Here is a 17,870-nt window from a genome sequence, read left to right as displayed (position 1 = left end):
AAAAACCCGTGTCCAACCCCACCCTTCACCTGGTAGATTCAAATCAAATCACTGGGCTGGGTCCCTATATCCATGGGGCTTCAAGTTCCTCCAGGTGATTCAAATATGCACCCAGGTCTGATAACCTCCCTTTCTAGAAGCTGCTCTGCCGTGAGCGTGGGGGACGGATCTGTCTTCCTTGCCCTACCCCCTGTCTGTCAGGTGCTGGTGGCTGATAAAACACTCGCTTAATGGATGATGAGACCCACCCTTGACCCACCACACTCGGAATGGCCTCAGCTGTCCCATTCCCCCAGCCCCACCTCTCTACTCACCGCCCAGCCACAGTGCCCTGAAAGAACCAAGCTTTCCACAAGCCTCCTCCACGTGTGATTCCCAGATCCTACCATCCTCCAGGGCTCTGCTGAAATGCCCTGTCCTCAGGGAAATTGTCCCTGATGCCCACTGGCCTCAATCCCCCTGCCCCCAGCTCCCATCCCTGCCTTGACATCTTCCTTGGTACCTCTCATCACGCAAGTCACCTACGTCTCTCCTTCCAAGAGGAAGAGTCTTTGCTTTTTGGTACCAAATCCCCAGGGCCTGGCACAAAACTTGTCACAGAGCTGGAGCCGGCAGAGTAAGTCTGTTGGTTAAGTGATTTTGGTATCCAGGTATTTTTGACCCTTCAGGAGACTTTATCCTGGGCCCAGAGGACTCTAAGAGGCCCTAAATTTGAGGGGATGGTGAGTTGATGGGATTCAAACCTTGATCAGGGAACAAGATCCCATGTGCTGCAACTGAAGATCCTGCATGCCACAACTAAGTCTCGGTGCAACCAGAAAAAAAAAGCAGCAAAACCTGGATACATAGATGAAGACGGTCACATGACAACAAAGGGAGATTGGAGTGATGTAGCCACAAGCCGAGGAGCACCAGGGACTGCTGGTAACCATCAGCCAGGAGAGGCATGGAGTAGACCCTCAGCTGGAGCCTCCAGGGGTGGCACATTGGTCAAGAACCCGCCTGCCAGTGAAGGAGGTGCAAGAGACGTGGGGTCAGTCTCTGGGTTGTGAAGATCTCCTGGTGAACATGGCAACTCACTCCAGTATTCTTGCCTGGGAAATCCCATGGACAGAAGAGCCTGGCGGGCTACAGTCCATAGAGTCACAAAGAGTTGGACATGACTGAGTACACAGTGGAGGCTCTAGAAGGAACTAATCTTGCTGATACCTTGACCTCAGACTTCTGGCCTCTGGAACTGAGAAAATTAATTTCTGTTGTTTTAAACCCCTCCACTGGCTTGTGGTATATTTTTACAGCCACGCTGGAAAACTAATTTTATAGAGGAGACATTCTGATTAGGACCCTTTGGGGGAAGAGGAGTTTTGCCTCCCAAATCCAGATTCTGATTATGCAAGCACGTACCGGATCCCATCCAGTGACTTGACTCCTGGGGTAGGAACTGTTAACTTCCCTTGTTTTATAGATGAGGCAACTGAAACTCAGATAACTTGCTCAGTCACATGGAAGTCAGAGAGTGGAGGTCTGATTTCAAGTGTAAGAATTTTTCCATGAACACAGAGTTGGTGCTTAATGGCCTAATTCTTGTGAAACATCAGCACGTTGAAAGTTTAATACTGGGGTTCTCAGTGACACCCCCTGTCCCTACCCTGGATCTCAAGACCTCACTGTGCTTTCCTCTGCTTCCTTGACAACACTGAGTTCACCTTTTCAGGACTTCAGGTCTCAACACACACCCCAGGGTGCAAGGGGGTTAGAGATTCTGTAAAGGCCGGCAGTTGCTTCTGGATGGCTGGGGTAGAGGGCAGAACCAGTCTCAAAAAAAAGTAATGGCACACCAAGAAGGAAGCTGTTTCTGCAACTGGGGTGTGGGTCCAGTGCTCGGGAATTGGAGACACCTGGCTGGCAGGAGAGGGCTCCTCAAAGGAGTTGGGAATCGAGTTGCCAGATAGAACAGGAGGCCCAGTTATATTTGAATTTCAGATAAACGATGAATAACAGTATTGCTTGGGACATACTTATACTGAAAAATTATCTCAAATTCAGATTTAACTGGGTGTTCTGTATTTTGACTTGTAGTCTGGCAACCCTAGTTAGGAAGGGAAAGGCAGGTTAGCAGGATGGAGGGGAGGAAAGGTCTAGAACACACGACTTCCAGTGCTGGAAGATGACTTTGCCGTGAGCCCAGGAGGCTGTGTGAATGCACTGAATGGGGCACCGTCCACCCACCCGGGCAGACCCATGGCACCAGGGTCTGTGTGGGGGCCTGGGCCAACAGCTTACCTCCAGAGGCTGGGCGCCTGTGAACCCCGTCAACACTCGGAATCGCATAACAACAACCAGGAGCAGACAAGGAGAGGGCGGGACTCTGGCCGGTCACCTCCAGGGCTTGGCAGGACTCAGCCAGGCTCAAGTGGAGGATGTGGGCCTGGCACCCAGGGGAGGAACAGGAGGGGACACAGGCGGGAGCTGGCACCAGGACCCAGCTAGTGACCAGAGCAAGTTGAAACCCTGGGAGGCCCCAGCTGAGAAAGCGAACATGGCTGCCCAGAGGACAGTTTTCAAACATCACCAGGGATGATGATGGGACCCTCATCTCCTCTCCCAGGGACAGCAGGCTCACAGGAGGGTCTGCAGGGTGAGGCCCTGCCCTGGAGACTGTTACCTGGTGAGGCCCGCTCTTCCTATGAGAGGTTGGCCCCAGAAGTTCCGAGACCAGGCCTCCCCTCTTTCACCCTCCCTCCCCCAGCACAGAGACACCATCAAGTCAGGCAAGAAAAGCAAAGTGTTTATTTACATCTTGGTCTGTACACGAGAGTTCCCCAGGGAGCCTGCCTCTGCAAGCCTGCTCCTTTTTGGCCCGGGAGCAGGCGGGAGGCAGAGGGCTCGGGACCCTAGGACTCAGCCTTGGAGCCTCAACCCCCTCTCCCCAAGCTGGGGCCTGGATGTGGAGGTCTCGCCCCAGCCCCAGAGCTAAGCCTGCTTCTGGATGGAGGCTCCAGGGGCAGAAGACTCGGGTGAAATCCCACGATGCGTCAGAGGCACCTGACGACCTCCTGGATGAGCCTTTGCATGCAGCTCATCCCTCTCAGCTCTGGAGACCCAGCGGAGAAAGTGGAAGGAGCTGGGCGCCTCAGTGATGCGAGGTCCTGACATCACGGGGGATTTAACGGCACCCGGGTCTGAGCACCTTGGGCAGAAGAGCTCGGCGGTTGTTAATGGCAGGTGTCGGGGGGACGCAGCCTGAAGCCTCTTCCTTCTGCCCGCTTGGGGTCTGAAGCTGTTCAGACAGCAGATGGCGATGGCCCTGAGCCCAGGCCCGGCGTCAAGCCCTGGGAGCCACGCAGCTGGAGCTTCTTCTGGGGGCCCCGGGTGCATCCTCCCAGGGGCCCACAGAGTGGCTGCAGACCCATGACAATCACTGCCAGGCCAATGCCCCAAGTGAGAAAGGTACGCTCTGCCAGCTACAGGTACTGACACCCAGTCGGGGAGCGGTTTGTGGGAGAAGCTGCTTTGCACACAGAGAGCCTTTTATAGTGTGCAGGGTTCCTAAAGAGCGGCAGGCTGGGTGAGGCGCTGAGTGGGCCCAGGACCCCCAAGCTAGGGACCGGAATGAAACATGTCCCAGATTAGCGAGTCTGAGTGGCTGAGCAAGTGGAGGGCCTGGGGACGGCGTGCGGGGGGGTCAGCCTCGTGGGGCGGAGGTGCGTGGACACAGAAGGGCTGCTTTGTACACTTTGCAGGGCTCGGGCAGGAACAGGGCCAGGGTAACCGAGAGGACGTAGAAAAGGGGGCAATGGAAACGTGGGAACTCCTGTACAGGGTGATGGGGGTTGGAGGGGGGAGAAGGCACAAAGACAAGGACCCCAAACCATGCAGACAACACACAGCCTGTGCAGCACAGCAAAGCCGAGGGCCGGGAGGGAAGCCTGTCTCCAGAGCTTGCAGCGCCTAGACCCCCGATGGGGTGGCCCCGGGATGCCCAGCTCAGCCACCCCCTGCTGGTGGCGCCGGGCAGACGGCCCTCCTTTACGGTCACAACAAAAATGGAAAGAGAAACCTACGAGGTCGGAGCACCAATGTCACGTGACATCTAGCTTCGCAGGGTCTACGCTTTCTAGAAGGCAGCCTGTTCCCCCAAGAAAGAGGAGTGTGGCAGAAGGGCGGGCGGGCAGGCAGGCAGGCCCATGGCTCCCACCCCTCGTGCTCCCTGCCCATTCTCGGGCCTGCTCAGAATGGGCTGGCAGGGTCTGCAGAGGAAAGGGACTTGCTCAAAGTCACCCAGGTGGCCCGTCACCAGCCTGAAGCATCACAGGAGAGGGGCTGCCCTAGAGGAAAGTTCTGAAGTTCTGCACTGCCCCCTCCTCAGTCTACAACCCACCTCAGCCCTTAAGAGAGTCGCTGTAGATCTGCCAGGCAAACAAAGTCATTGCCTGGGCACCGCAACCATCCCAACACATCCCCTGTTCTGTTCGCGTCTATAATTAGCTCTTAGGTTTATAAATTTGATAATGCATTAAACCCACACACCTATGCAGCACGAAAAGAGGACTTAATTTCTCCCCGGTCCACCAGGCCCCACTGGCCCCTGCGGGTCTCTTCCCTGCTACTAAGTCCCTCATTGGAACAAAAGAGCCTGCCTTCCTGATCCCCAGAACCTGGCTGGGCCAGGAGTTCAGCAGACTAGAGCCTGGAGCCTCCAGGGCTGGGGAGGGATGCTGGTGTGGTGACCTTTATCCACCCAACCTGAAAACAGATCAGAAAGCGGGAATCGCCTTGGGCTCAGCTATGCCAGAAGGTAGCTGCTATTTCTGGGGCTGCTTTCAGCACCCACCCCCACTCTGTTCTGCTCTCGCTTTAATCACTGGGCCTGTGACTGATACATCCCAACACCTGCCACCCACCAACTCCATGAGCAACAGGCAGAGACCAACCTGCCCACTCAGGTTTGCTAACCCCTAGGCTGGTGGCTCAGCCGGTAAAGAATCGCCTGCAATGTGGGAGACCTGGGTTCAATCTCCGGGTTGGGAAGATCCCCTGGAGAAGGGGAGAATTCCATGGACTGTATAGTCCATGGGGTCCCAAAGAATCAGATATGACTGAGCGACTTTCATTTTCCAGGCTCCTGAGAACAGCTGGATCTACCCACTCCTGAAGGCATCTGGCCTCCCCTTGTGGGTGTCAGGGCGTCTGCTAACGTCTCACCGTCTGACATCATTAAAGGAAAAGCCACCGTCTCAGCAAGGGAATTCAATTTTACCTAGCACCTAGGTTAACAAGCCCAGCAGAGGTTTTCTATGCCTCTGGCCAACCGCTTCCTAGAAGTCCCAACCTTGGCTGCACATTACCATCACTTGGGGAGCTCTCTGAACAGTCAGGTGCCTGGGCCATACCCACACCAACGGAATCCAAATCTCTGGAGGCCCAGGCAGCAGCATTTTAAAAAAGCTCCCCAGTGATTCCAATGCACAGCCCAAGTTGAGAATCACTATTACTATTTCAGGTCTGGGTACTTTGGGAGGTTGTCAAACTCTGTTTTTAACGGGTCAGAAATAGATTAGGAGTTTACAGATAAAGGATGATTTCTCTGACAATTCTCAAAGAATCTGCAAATTTAAAATAACTTATCTAACTCTGGCAATTCAAAGTTAATTTGTGTTTAGACACTGACTTGCTGGTTCAACAAATTTTGCTGGGGCTCTGATTAAATGTGAGGACTGCCCAGGGTCATGTCAAATGTGAGCCTGCAGCAGAACCCCCTCCCCTCACCCCAAAACCACCTCTAAAACCTGCAGACAAGTCACTGCATAGATCCCAAGTATTGTATGGAACACCTACTGAAAATTATTTGTTTTGCCTGAAATTCACATTTCACGGGGGAATCCTGTATATTCTCCAGCAGCCCCACCACCGAGAGATAAAAGCACAACCTTCAACCAGGAAACAAAGGAGAAAACGCAGGGGGAGCAGGGTCTGCCCACTGGGACCCCGTTCTAGAACCTGCACAGGGGCTGTGGCTTGGAACCCCTGTGGCATCACCCCCTCTCAGGCTAAAAAGCTACAGGATCTGAACAAGCCTATTGGATGTATTATGGCTGAAGAAGGTTGGATTTAACTTGGGGCATGTGTTAAATGGAACTCAGCCTCAATTTAAAGTCAGCCCGCTTCTCAGACCAGGTCCGGAGGCGGCTTTCTGACCAGAGCTTCCTGGGGGAGTCGGCTCCCTTGGAGCCCCCTTCAGGCTGACAGCTTTCTCCACCCACTTTCCCCTGGGTGGAGACTCCATGCCACATTCTGACTCTGTTATAAACTCAGGCCTCTGCGGCCTCCCCTGGAATTCCACATCAGTGCGGCTAAAGAGCATATACACCATCACCCATAAAATGCTCCTCTCCCAGGGCAAGCCCCAGCCCCATGGGCCAGGACCCGGATCCGGCTGGCCTCTCTGCAGGATGCCTTCTCATATAAAACCCAGACCCAAGCCGCAGCGTGAGTCATCAGCTTTCCGGTCTTCATTCATGCCATTCCTTCCTCTTAGCAAATTCTCGAGAGACCCACTTCCCATCCCTTCCTTCCACTGCCGCTTCTGCTTAGACCCCTGGGGGCCCCAAAGAGACCAGCGTCCTGCGGGGTCGAGAGACTCCCAGGAGACTGACGCCCCGCCCCCCATCCTCATCTTCCTGGTGCGGGTGGCCCCAAAGTCCTGGGATCAGATCCATGCACATGCTTAAACAGAAGTCACAAAATCCAACGAGAGTGACTGGAACGGGATGAAGACCAGTCCTGGCCGCAGCCCTGCTCTGTCACTGGGAACACACCCGAATCCCCAGGTCCCTGCTCACCCTCCCAGCCCTCTCTCCTCTGCACACATGTGTCCCCAATGTGCCCAAGCCTTCTCTTTCATAGAAGAAGTGCTGAAGGAAACAAACAGCAGTGGCAGGTGGAGGGGGGAGGATGTTGGAAATAAGACCATGCGCATTTATCTGTATTTGGATTAAGGATACGGTTCACAAGCCACACAAAATTGAGACAAACTGGAAAACTCAAAGAAGAGTACCATATCTGCTCCCAGCCGCCTAGAACAAAAGATCACGTGAAAGATCCATAGGGTGTTTCCACTGTGTCACCAGGCTGATCTTTACCTTTGAAACAGAACTGGGAGTCCGCACTGATTTACTGTTTCTGTTGCGGTTCAAGTATAGCCATGGCCTGGTCATAGCTATGTCTTTTGACCTTTTTGTTCCCTTAAAGTCTGTAACTGGGCTTCCCAGGTGGCTCAGTGGTAAAAGAATCTGCCTGCAGAGGCAGGAGGCGTGGATTTGATCCCTGGTCAGGAAGATGCCCTGGAGGAGGAAATAGCAACCCACTCCAGTATCTTGCCTGGAGAATCCTATGGACAGAGGAGCCTGGTGGCTAGAGTCCTTGGGGTTGCAAGGAGTTGGACACAACTGAGAGACTAAACCACCAACCACCACCACCAGCATGGAAGACTAAAATTTCCCTGCAGCTTCCCTGTCTCTCACACCAGCACAGCTGAGACCCAAATACAGGCATGTTTCTAGAGGCTGGGACAGAGGGGCCTCACTGTCTGGCAGAGCCAAACCCAGAGCATGGATTCTGAAAACCCAAACCTAAGGCCGTGACCAGGGACAGGTGAGCAAGGCCCCCTCCCAGCCCTTGGGAGCTGTTGAGAGGGTCCATCCACGCCTCTCTCCTACAAGGCAGCCCCCGGAAACGAGGCTGACAGGGACGTGACCGTGTCTCTGGCTGCCCAATGTCAACATGTGCCCTAGACTGTCCCCACCCGCTTCCCTTTTCTTTGAATCCTTCATGTACACCCAAGTGAATGCCGCTTGCTTTTCATGGTCTTAAAAAACAAAACCAAGACAGGAAAGGAGAGGTAGGTGAGCAGGGATGGGCAGGTTTACGGAGAACTCTCAAAGTGCCAAGAACCCTCAGGATGACGGCTGTCCCCATCCCCAACCCGCCGCACCTCCAGCTCCTCTGCAGGCCTGAGTCCTTTGGATATACTGTGCACAAGCCTCACAGGGGGCTGCTGGCTGCAGGAAGGGCTTGTGAGGACCCCCGACACGTCCCCCCTCCCCCACCTCCTTCCTTCTCTCCGAACTCAAGCACCTGGGCCTGAAAGGTGGCCGAAGAGGTTGGTGAGGCATTCAAGCTCCTGGAAGGGGTCGTCACTTTGCCCCCACTCCCAGGGGGAAACAGGAATGGGGGTCAAAGAGCCTGTCGCACTAGAATGCTTTTCAATCCTTGTCCCCAGAGGTAGAATCATTTTGTCCAGTATCTGAAATGCAAGCTTCCCGTAGCTCTCGTCATTACAGTAACTCCTGACGGCTGACCTCGCCCCCGCCCACCTCCACGACCCTCTGCCCCTCGCAAAGGGACCGCAAAACACAAGGACAGCTGACGGCGCAGATGGCGCCACGGCCACTGCCCAGGCTCACGCTCTGCTGTGTGCACGGCCTCCCCACATACACACCAGTACACATTACACAGCGGTGGCCAGAGACACATTTACAGTGTGCGTGGGAGGCCCGTCCCGGGCCGCATCCTCGAGCGGGGTTCTGCCCCTGAATCCTGGGGTCTGGGGGTCCTGCGGCTGCTCTGCAGCCAGCCACCCTCGTCTCAGTGTTTGATCTCGAGGATGGAGGGGTTGTGGTCCAGGATGGCGAGGATGATCTTGTCCATGTACTGCCTCAGCCGGAAGTTGATCTCCTCCTGTTCCTTGAGGGCTTCCATGAGCTGGAGGGAACGAGAAAGCAAGGTCAGAGGCCAGGCGGGGGACCGGGGTATGGGCAGAGCCAGTGTCCCAACAAAAACAGCCTCGGAGCCCAGGCACCAGTCTCCGGTGTCACATCCGGGCAGGGGGGAAGGTGCAGAGGCGCAGGCCACACCCCCAGAGAGGCCTGGATCACTGGCCTGTTGAGGGGGCCCAGACGTGTGTGATGTTTTTGATAAAGGCAGAGAATGCTGGCCAGAGGCATTTATAATCAGGAGTGACACCCACTGTCCCAAAACCCTAAGACCGCCTGCTGCTTCCTCTCGCCACCCCCAGTCCTGCCGCTGTCCTTCTCCAGGTCGACTCCTGCCGTGTCCATGGGATGCGCCTCTGCTCGCAGGCTGGAGGCTGGTGCCCGGCTCATGTGGGCACTCCTCAAGGCCAGGGACCAGCTCCTGGCTGTGTGTCCCCAGCACAGAGTAAAGGGGTTCGGTGACTCGTGTTGAAATCTAACCTGGGTATCTTGGAGGCCTGATCTTTCATAACCATACCCCAGTGGGGCAGAAAGAGTGGGCTTTGGTGCTAGGGACCTGGGTTCCTCTCTCTCCATAAGCTGGGTGATCTTGGGTGATCTTGGTCTCCCGATCTGTGACATGGAAGTGTTCAGAAAGCCTTCGTGTTCTCAGAAGATTAAATGAAGACATACTGCAAGCAGGTGCCCCCCAAAATGCTAATATCCTTCTCCTGCTGGCTTGGGTCCAGGGGACATCCAGCCTCCCCTGGATCGCACACTGATGACATCAACGGGCCATTCCGGCACATTCCTGACCGAACGAACTCAAACTCCGCTCTGCTCCCAACCCCACTCTCCTCCCACCACATACAGGAAATCGGAGCAGGTTTATCTCCGCCTGCAGGCTCCTCCTCTCACGGCTCTGCTTCACTGTGACCTCTGCATCACTCGGGGTCACTGCAGATGGGGACTCCCAGGGGGCTAGGCCCTGCCCTGCTTTTCCTGCCCTGGGTCAGGACCCACGGGCGAGGGGCCAGGCTCCATGGCGAGAGCGTGTGGGCATGTTACCTCATCGCGAGAGGCTGTGTCTATTTCCGCTGCCAGGGACTGGGCTTTGGTCTGGGTGGCAAAGAGGTTCTTGGCTTCGTAGAGGCTGAGGCTCAAGATTTGTCCATTCAAGTCATCATTCTGATCTCGCAGCTTGTGATTCTCCTGCGGAAGGGGACACAGGCAACTCTGACTCCCATTGGGACCCACTTCTCTGCATCCATGGCCTCTGACCACCCCCCAGGGTATATGTCACTGGCCAGTTCAGAACACCCACAGATGACCTGGCCTCTGCTGGGTTCCAGGGCGAGGAGGGCTGGGTCCTGAGGGGGTTTGGGGTCCTGAGGAGAAGTTATAGCCTTGCTCAGGGAGCCAGGTTTCCAGAGAGGAGCATGGCTCCAGACTACCCCTTCCCTGGGGGTGGGTGAGCCGGAAGAGGGGACCCAGAGGACACCGCCCACTCAGTGGCTCCTTCTCCAACACTGGCCCTTGGTGAGGGAAAGTGATGCTCTGGGTCCCTGGGGTGGCAGGTCAGCTCATCTCCTTGGCTCCTCCTGAAGTCGGGCTCAGGAATCCTGCTCTGGGAAGTTCTTTCCAGGGTCCCCTCAGCTCCTGTGTGCAGCCGGCCCAGTACCATCCTGCCCAGACCCGGGTGACCAGCCCCACGCTCTAGCTTTTTGCCTCAAGGCTCCTACCTGCTCACATCTGGGACCCCAGGCGCCCCCTTGTGGCTGAGAAGGGCTGGGGTTTCTGCTGTGGGACGGTAACCTCCAGGAGCCGCCCCACAGGGGTAATTTATTCTGCAGGGTCTCTGAGCACCCTCAGGCCCCCGCTGGGTCACTGCCCCTCCTGATCCCGCTTCCCCCACCCCTAAGGGCTCCTCAGTCACGGGAGAGTGTCCAGGAACCCTCTGAAATGGACTCTTGAGCTTAGGGTGGGAGACACTGATGTGCAGCTGGGTGAGGTCTCCTCCTCCCACGTGCCCAGGACAGAAGACTAGTGTCTGTTTCCCGTCACAGATGCTGAGCAAAGACCGACTCTGGGGTTTCCACCCACCTCGCCTGAGCTGTGAGATGGGGCCGAGCGGGCCTGATGATCAAGGTGTCGGGAGGAGCAGGCAGTTACAAGGGGGAAAGAGGCGCTCCAATGCTCAGCCCTGCACAGGAGACACACCCCGAGGGGACCCGGACACCTCATCCCCTGGGACGGGGGCTCCCAGGGCCTACCTGCTTGAGCCGCTTGACCTCGTGTTCCAACTCGACCTCTCGAGCCCTGGCGTTGAACTCGCCGAGGCTGGAGGACGAGCTGCGGCCCCTGCCCGGCCGCTCGCAGTCCAGCTTGTACATCTGCAGGTGCTCCAGCTCCTTCCGCAAGTCCTCAATGAGCTGTGGGGGAAGGAGGCCGGTTGGCAGGAGCATGGATACGGGGGGTTGTGGGGTGGGGTAGGGTGGGGCGCCCTGGAGCCCGCCGACCCACCTCCTGCGTCGCCTCCCGCTCCTTCTGGAACTCGAGGCGGTTGTGCCGCAGCTTGTCCATCATGCGCTTGTACAGGTCCATCTCATCCTTGAGCCGCAGGCTGGTGTCCTCCAGCCGGTCGGACATGCGCTGCCGCTCCTGCAGCAGGGAGACGGGGATGGGGGAGAGTTCCCAGGGGGCCCGCTGCGCCCTGGGGGGCTTCGCTGGGGGCCTGGGGCAGCCACCTTGACAACTGGGCAATCAGACCAACCCGCTGGACAGAGCCTTCCAAGGCATGAATTAAAGAAGCAGCTAGACCCCTAATTCTAGAGCTGCAGCACGAAAAGCCTCAGGTCTCCACAGTCCTTCAATGATGCCAGATGGATCTGAATAGAAGGTAAAAGTCCAAACAGAATCTGGCCTCTTTCTCCTCCTTATTTTCCCCCATAATACAGAGAAACGTATTCACTGTATGACATTTGGAAAATTAGAAATATGCAAAGACAAACTATTTGTATTTTGTTCCCTTTTTTTTTTTGGCTAGGGCAATGAGAATTTCAGAAACTAGAAACCAAAAGGCCAGTGACAGCCAACACGGCCTCTCTGTGGATTCAGCTCAAGATCCAAGTCTGAGCAATGCCTGGACCTAACGCTCACCTCATCCAGCTTCTCTGTTTGTGACTTGAGCCGAGTCACCGTTGTTCTAAGCTCGGTGTTTTCTTCCTCTAATTGCTGCACCCTGGGGAAAGGAGGACGAGAATGTCAGACATGGAGATTATCTCACAATCTGACAGTCTGTAGCAATTCTCAGCTCCCTAGAGGAAGAAGATATCAGAAAATGAGAAAGAAAGAGAGAATATGAATTGTTCCAAATGCTGGTATGGCTTTGAGCTCCCTGTCATCCAAGGCAAAATGATAAAGATCCTGAATTATCATCATCTTTGAATAAAAGGAAAAACTCACTTGGGAATGCATAAGAGCACGGGGCTCTTTGTACATACATGCTTAGGGCCTGAAACACCCTTCGGGGGGAAGAGGCAGCAGTGGTATTTTTCTGCTAAATGGAGAGTCTTCCTGTCCATGGCAGGGCCCTCCTGTGAGGATCCACAGCTTGAAGGCAATGAACGCACCATACTTGGTTTTCGTTCTCCCCTGGGGCTCTTCCCTTCGGGTGTTCTCTGACGCCCACGGGCAGTGGTTCTGACCATCTAACCCCCTGTGTTAATGTTCACAAGGGGGTGTCCAGGTTGGTTTTACATGACCCAAGAAAAGGGGCTAGAGAGCTGGGCTGTCAGCCAGTGGCCCTGGGATGGTGCTGGGCCATTCCCAGCAGGGCGTTCCCTCTCCTTCGCACTGTCACATCCTCCTTGGATGGAGGGCTTCTTGGCCCCAACTGTCCTCTGGGCTCCCCAGGAGAAAAAAACCCCTCTCCAGGGCTTGAGGGGAACTCAGACCTGCCCCCCACCTGCCTCGGAGGAGGCCCTCACGAGAGGCACAGAGCACCCGAGGAAACAGCGGCCCTGGGGTCAGGTAAAGGGCAGGGTTCCGGGATGGCTCCCACGAGGGCCGGCTTCCTGGGCTCTGGCCTCGCCCTGGCCTGCACACCCACTGTCTTCTCCCACCTGCATCCCAGCCACTTCTCAGCCAGCCGAATGGCCGGCTGTCAGGAGCAGGCAGAGGACATGATGCTGAATGAGGGACCAGGCTCATTAAGAAAGAGGTGCAAAACAACAGCTTCTAGAACATGAGTGGACAATTAAGGGAAATTGTGTGTGTGTGGGAGGGTGTTTCTGATTGCATGGAGGTTTGGCCCGCCCAGTCCCCTTCGGGCCAAAGGGACTGGGCCTCACCCTGCTGGCCGTGAGGTGCAAGGTGAGAGACCACCTCCCACCCCAGGCTGGGCCGGGCAGACTCACCAAGTCTCAGCTCAGAGCCTGGGACGGCAAGGGGCCTGAGGAGAAGGGGGGCAGCCATCCACTGTGTCAGGGGCCCAGGAGGGCCTCTGGCCTGGGTCAGGGGGGAGGGCCTTGGACATCCTCAGAGCCCCCACCTAAGTGCAGTGTTCAGCTGTGCTGCAGCCCATCTGCCTTCCCGCTCACTCTACAGGGAGGCTGACGGATGGATACTGAGGCCCAGGAAGAGACAGAGGACGTCCAACGTGCTGGAGCTAGTGGGTGACCAGGCCAGGGCCCCAGGTCGTCCTCCCCTGCCTGCCTCCCGTGCAAACAGCTGTGGCCGAGGCCCAGGGGCAGCCCTGCACAGCCTCTGCCCCAGCGTCCCTGGGTCAGGGCGCCCGGGTCAGGGTGGGGAGAACCCAACAGCAGGGGGCGCTCCAAGCCTGGGCAGCAGACCCAGCCCAGGACTCAGGGCAAGACCTGTGTGCGTATTTCCTTAACCTATTCTCTAATTGATAGATAAAGCATCGCTTCCATTTCGACCTGCTGTGAAAAGTGTTACTTTGAACATTCTTTTACCTGCTTCCTAGAGAACACGCCCAGGTGTTCAGGTATCAAAAGGAGAACAGTTAGGACCGGAGGCCTCCCCGTGGGCTCAGTTTTCCCATCTAAACAATGGGACCGCGTCTGCCCACAGAGGCATCAGAGGGACCCACCTGGTGGTGAGCAGCTCGATCTCCGTGCTGCGCTCGCGCTCCAGCTTGCTGTAGGCTTCGCGGTGGCGCCTCGCCTCCTCCTCCAGGGCCTGCTCAGCCGTGGTCTCCTGATCCTTCACCATCTCCTCCAGCTCGTGCACCCTGCGGAGAGGCGCGTGGGCCCCAGTGCAGGGCCAGCTCTCGTGGCCTCACTGTCCTCCCCTCAACCTAGGCTGTGACCCCCGGACCCCACGTCACTGATACCCCGACTGTGGGCTGGCAGCTCTACTGACAGATGAACAGGGGACCCCGCAGCAGCTAAGGAGAGGCGGGCCAGCCACACACACCACCAAGGGGCGGTGCTGGCAGTTGGTCCAGAGGGGAGAAGCGGGTCTCCCAGGGTGGCACGGAGAGGGTCGGCCTCACCGCAGCCGGATCAAACAGCCCAGAGGCCTCGCCTCCTCTTTTCACTCCCTCCCTTCCAGGCTGGGATGCCTCTGATCAACAGTTCAGCTCACTGGGCACCCTGACCGCAGACACGGGCACGTCCTGCCTAGTGGTGAGCACGCCAGAGCTGGGGAAGGCCTGGCACCACTGTGGACCTTCTAACCTGTGACTGGTGGCCTGGACAGTGTACCACTTCGGGACACGACCCTCTGTGAGGCTGACCCTCCCGGCTGCACAAGAGGACCCGTCTTTGAGCCCTCCAAGGTTGAGGACCAGACCCTGGGTGGGGATCAGTTTACCAAGTGTCAAGAGGGTTATACTCTACACGCACCACCTCTGCAAGTTGTGTTCAATGGGCCTCTGTTGGAGGGAGGGCGCAGCAATGCCTGGACCCCTCCCACAGGTGGCAGGTGTGAGCCCCTGACTCCCACCAGTCTCTCCCTCTGTAAAGCTCGTCCCCCGGAACGGAGCCAGGCTCTCATTGTTGCAGGACAGAGACAGGAAATGGGTCCCAACTTCTACCTTTGACCCGAGCTGGGGCTGCAGACCTGGAGGGCTGAGGTCAAGCTCTGCCTGTTTCCCTGTCCCCCAAAGACCTGTCCTCCTGGGCGCCCAACATGGGCAGGGCCCACAGCAAGGCGCTGACAGGTCACAGACCCCCCGAGCTAGATGGACACGCAGGTCACCCCCACCCCGACCTCCCCCGGGGCTGTGGCAGCTGAGGCCGGCCTGACCTGTGCACCAGCTGTGTATTCTCCTGCTTCAGCTTGCTCTTCAGGTCCCCGTTGGTCAGGCTGTCGTTCTCCAGCTCTGTCACCTTTTTTTCCAGGAAGCTCACCTACCGTAAGAGGGTGGTGGAGAAAACCTTCGAGTCCACGGCACAGAGAACCTAACGACGGTGGGACTGAGGCCAGGACCCCCCACTGATGGTGTGTGAATAGCAGTCATGTTGGGGTGGGGTGGGATGGATGTGTCCAGGTGATCGGGGCTGCCTACCCCCAACTCCTGGGTCTCCCACATCCCCAGGCAGTAGCTCGGAGCATCCCAATCCCACTCCAGGGGGTACGCGCGGCGAGTCCCGTCTGCCCACACCCGCCCTGGCGCACCTTCTCCGTGATGTCGTTGTCACAGGAGTCGATGCTGTCCCGGAACAGGTCCTCGGTGCTGCCGTTGCTGCTGCTAAAGTTGCTGCTGTGCATGAGCTGCCTGGGGGTGGGGGGTGGGGCGGAAATGCATGTCTGTGCATGAGCTGCGGGTGGGGAGGGGAAGGCCCGCCTGGCTGCAGGGGCCTTGGGGAGACTGGGGTTCAGACTCAGCCTATGGGCTGGGGGAGCACCCCAGACCACTCACTGGGAGAGTACCAGGAAGCCCCGAGGAGGCTGCCCTCCCTCAGTCAGGGAGCAGAGTGGCCTGACCCCTGACCTCAAGAGATCGCTCTGCCCAGAGGACAGCAGAGAGGCTGCGATGGCCCTCCTGAGCCCCGGCAGACGTGGTCAGTCCATCAGGGACTTTTCTCCCCTCCCTGTGCTCACCAGGGGTCCAGCTAAGAGGTGATGTGGGACCCCAGCTAGTGGAGGCACCCTCCCCCAGCCCCCCCTCCTGAGCCCCTTTCACCTGGGAACTACCCCAATAAGGCGGCCAGGCACCACAATCCAGGTCAAGGGCCTGGGCTCCCTGAGACCACCCAGCCCCCCAACCAAGCTGGCTCCTGCTATGTCACTAGGGACCCAGGCATGGGTAGGGGGATGGAAACCCATCCAGGATGTGCAGGACCATGGGCTAGTGGGTGGAACTGAAAAGGGGCCATGGCTGTCCAGGTGACCCCTTACCTAAGGCAAAAACCCCTGTCGCCCCCCGGCAGCCCCCACCTCCTACTCCGTGCCAGGCAGCAGCCGGGGTCTTCAGCCAAGAGGCTGCCCCACCTCAGTGCCTGGACCCTTGCTGCAGCTCCCAGGGCCCGGGTGCGGACCTGGGCGAGTCTGCAGGAGAGCTGGTGTGGGACCCGGTGGGCCCAGGAGCAGAGGGACCAGCTCCAGGGGAGACCCTCACGCTCCATCTCTGTCAGCGGGAAGCCCAGGGCCTCTGCAGGTAGAGCCGCCTGCTCCAGAGCACAGGGAAGCACGTGGAGTGTGGGGCGGACTGTGTCTTTCAGGGCACCCCTGGGGTGCCTGCTAGAGGCAGGGGTAGCTGCAGGTTCAGAGAGGCTGAACCCTGCCAGGAGGGACACCAGATAGGCCGGGGAGGAGCCCAGCCCTTCCTTCCTGGAAGTGGATCTTCCGCTGCCTGCATTGCCCTGGGACACCTCATCCCCTCCGTGCGTCCAGCCACACGCGGGGCACTAGCTGGGTCTGAGTTGCTGGCACAGAGTTGGCCACCCTGGCAGCAGGAGTGTAGTGCAAGAGGACAGCATTCAATGCGAGCTACCCTGCTCAGATGGTAAAGAATCTGCCTGAAATGCAGGAGACCCGGGTTCGATTCCTGGGCCAGGAAGATGCCCTGGAGGAGGGCGTGGCAACCCATTCTACTATTCTTGCATGGAGAATCCGATGCACAGAGGAGCCTGGTGGGCTACAGTCCACGGGGTCACAAGAGTTGGACACAACTGAGCGACTAACACACATATACACACCCCGAGGGGGGTGCCTTACCGTCCGAAGGCTGTACTGGAGATCTTTCGATTGGGGCTACAGAGAGAGACAGAGAGAGAGAGAAGTCCATTGAACAGAGGGGCCTCTGTTCACCACTGCTTCCTTTGCCCTGGCCACAGGATACACAGATGCAGGCGAGGCTTTTTTCTGCCCATTGAAGGGAATTTACACATCAGCTTGGCCCTCAGAACTGCCCCCGATCACCGGCCAGGAGAGAGTGGGGGCCCCTGATCACCGGCCAGGAGACAGTAGGGCCCCTGACGACCGGCCAGGAGAGAATGGGGCCCCCGATCACCGGCCAGGAGAGAATGGGGCCCCTAGTCACCGACCAGGAGAGGGTGGGGACCCCCAATCACTGGCCAGGAGAGAGTGGGGGCCCCCAGTCACTGACCAGGAGAGAGAGGGGACCCCCACCCCGATGCTTCTTCCCCGGGTCCGCCCCCACCCCGACCCCTACGCTGGTCTCTGGGGCCTCACCTATTGGCCTTCAGGTTTTTCAGCCGGGCTTCCAGGTCGTTAAGCAGGTTGATTTTCTTGCAGCACTGAGAGCAGTAAACATCCAGCAGCTCGCTGTTGTATGCATGCCGCATCTTTCGAGGCGTCTGCCCCGCGCTGGGTCATAAGAAGGGAAAAGGTTCACCTTCGGAGCCACTGTCCAGTTTGGTGCCCCATCCCGCTGAGCTCATTACTAGGTTCTCTGAAACCTGTGAGCCGTGTGTGTGTGTGTGTTTGGGGGTGGGGAGTGGAACTAGAACAGTAGAGCTCCCTCCTCCAGTGCTCTCAAAGACAGGAAGCCAACTGTTTGTACCCATTTTACAGAGGAGGAAACTGACAGTTAACGTCAGAGTAAGCAAGGACTCAGCTGCATGGGAAGGTATCAACATGCCACTTGGCATCTGCGGCCCCTCAGGCTGGTTAATTCGGTTTCTT

At 57.4% G+C, this 17,870-nt stretch overlaps 1 protein-coding gene across 5 annotated transcripts in view; it reads right to left on the bottom strand.

Annotated features, from left to right (window-relative positions):
* Positions 1-8,520: 8,520 nt before the first annotated feature.
* The window catches only part of RAB11FIP4 (RAB11 family interacting protein 4), a 101,788-nt gene continuing 92,438 nt past the window's right edge, over positions 8,521-17,870 (bottom strand). For all 5 annotated transcript variants that reach the window (XM_086360202.1, XM_086360203.1, XM_086360201.1 and 2 more), the window contains 10 exons: positions 17,418-17,552; positions 16,941-16,976; positions 15,399-15,498; positions 15,027-15,130; positions 13,867-14,007; positions 11,913-11,994; positions 11,277-11,414; positions 11,027-11,185; positions 9,822-9,965; positions 8,521-8,763 (listed from right to left, as the gene is read on the bottom strand). In XM_086360202.1, coding sequence (XP_086216328.1) covers positions 8,647-8,763; positions 9,822-9,965; positions 11,027-11,185; positions 11,277-11,414; positions 11,913-11,994; positions 13,867-14,007; positions 15,027-15,130; positions 15,399-15,498; positions 16,941-16,976; positions 17,418-17,552 — 1,156 coding nt within the window. In that variant the 3' untranslated portion in view covers positions 8,521-8,646. The remainder of the gene's footprint in view (positions 8,764-9,821; positions 9,966-11,026; positions 11,186-11,276; positions 11,415-11,912; positions 11,995-13,866; positions 14,008-15,026; positions 15,131-15,398; positions 15,499-16,940; positions 16,977-17,417; positions 17,553-17,870) is intronic.

Source organism: Bos grunniens, chromosome 19, assembly GCF_055505025.1.
Source record: "Bos grunniens cultivar Pamir isolate PY7600 chromosome 19, Bosgru_T2T1.0, whole genome shotgun sequence".
NCBI classification, from domain to species: domain Eukaryota; kingdom Metazoa; phylum Chordata; class Mammalia; order Artiodactyla; family Bovidae; genus Bos; species Bos grunniens.
The sequence above is the reverse complement of the archived record's forward strand: the minus strand, read 5'-3'. Positions and strand labels throughout refer to the sequence as shown.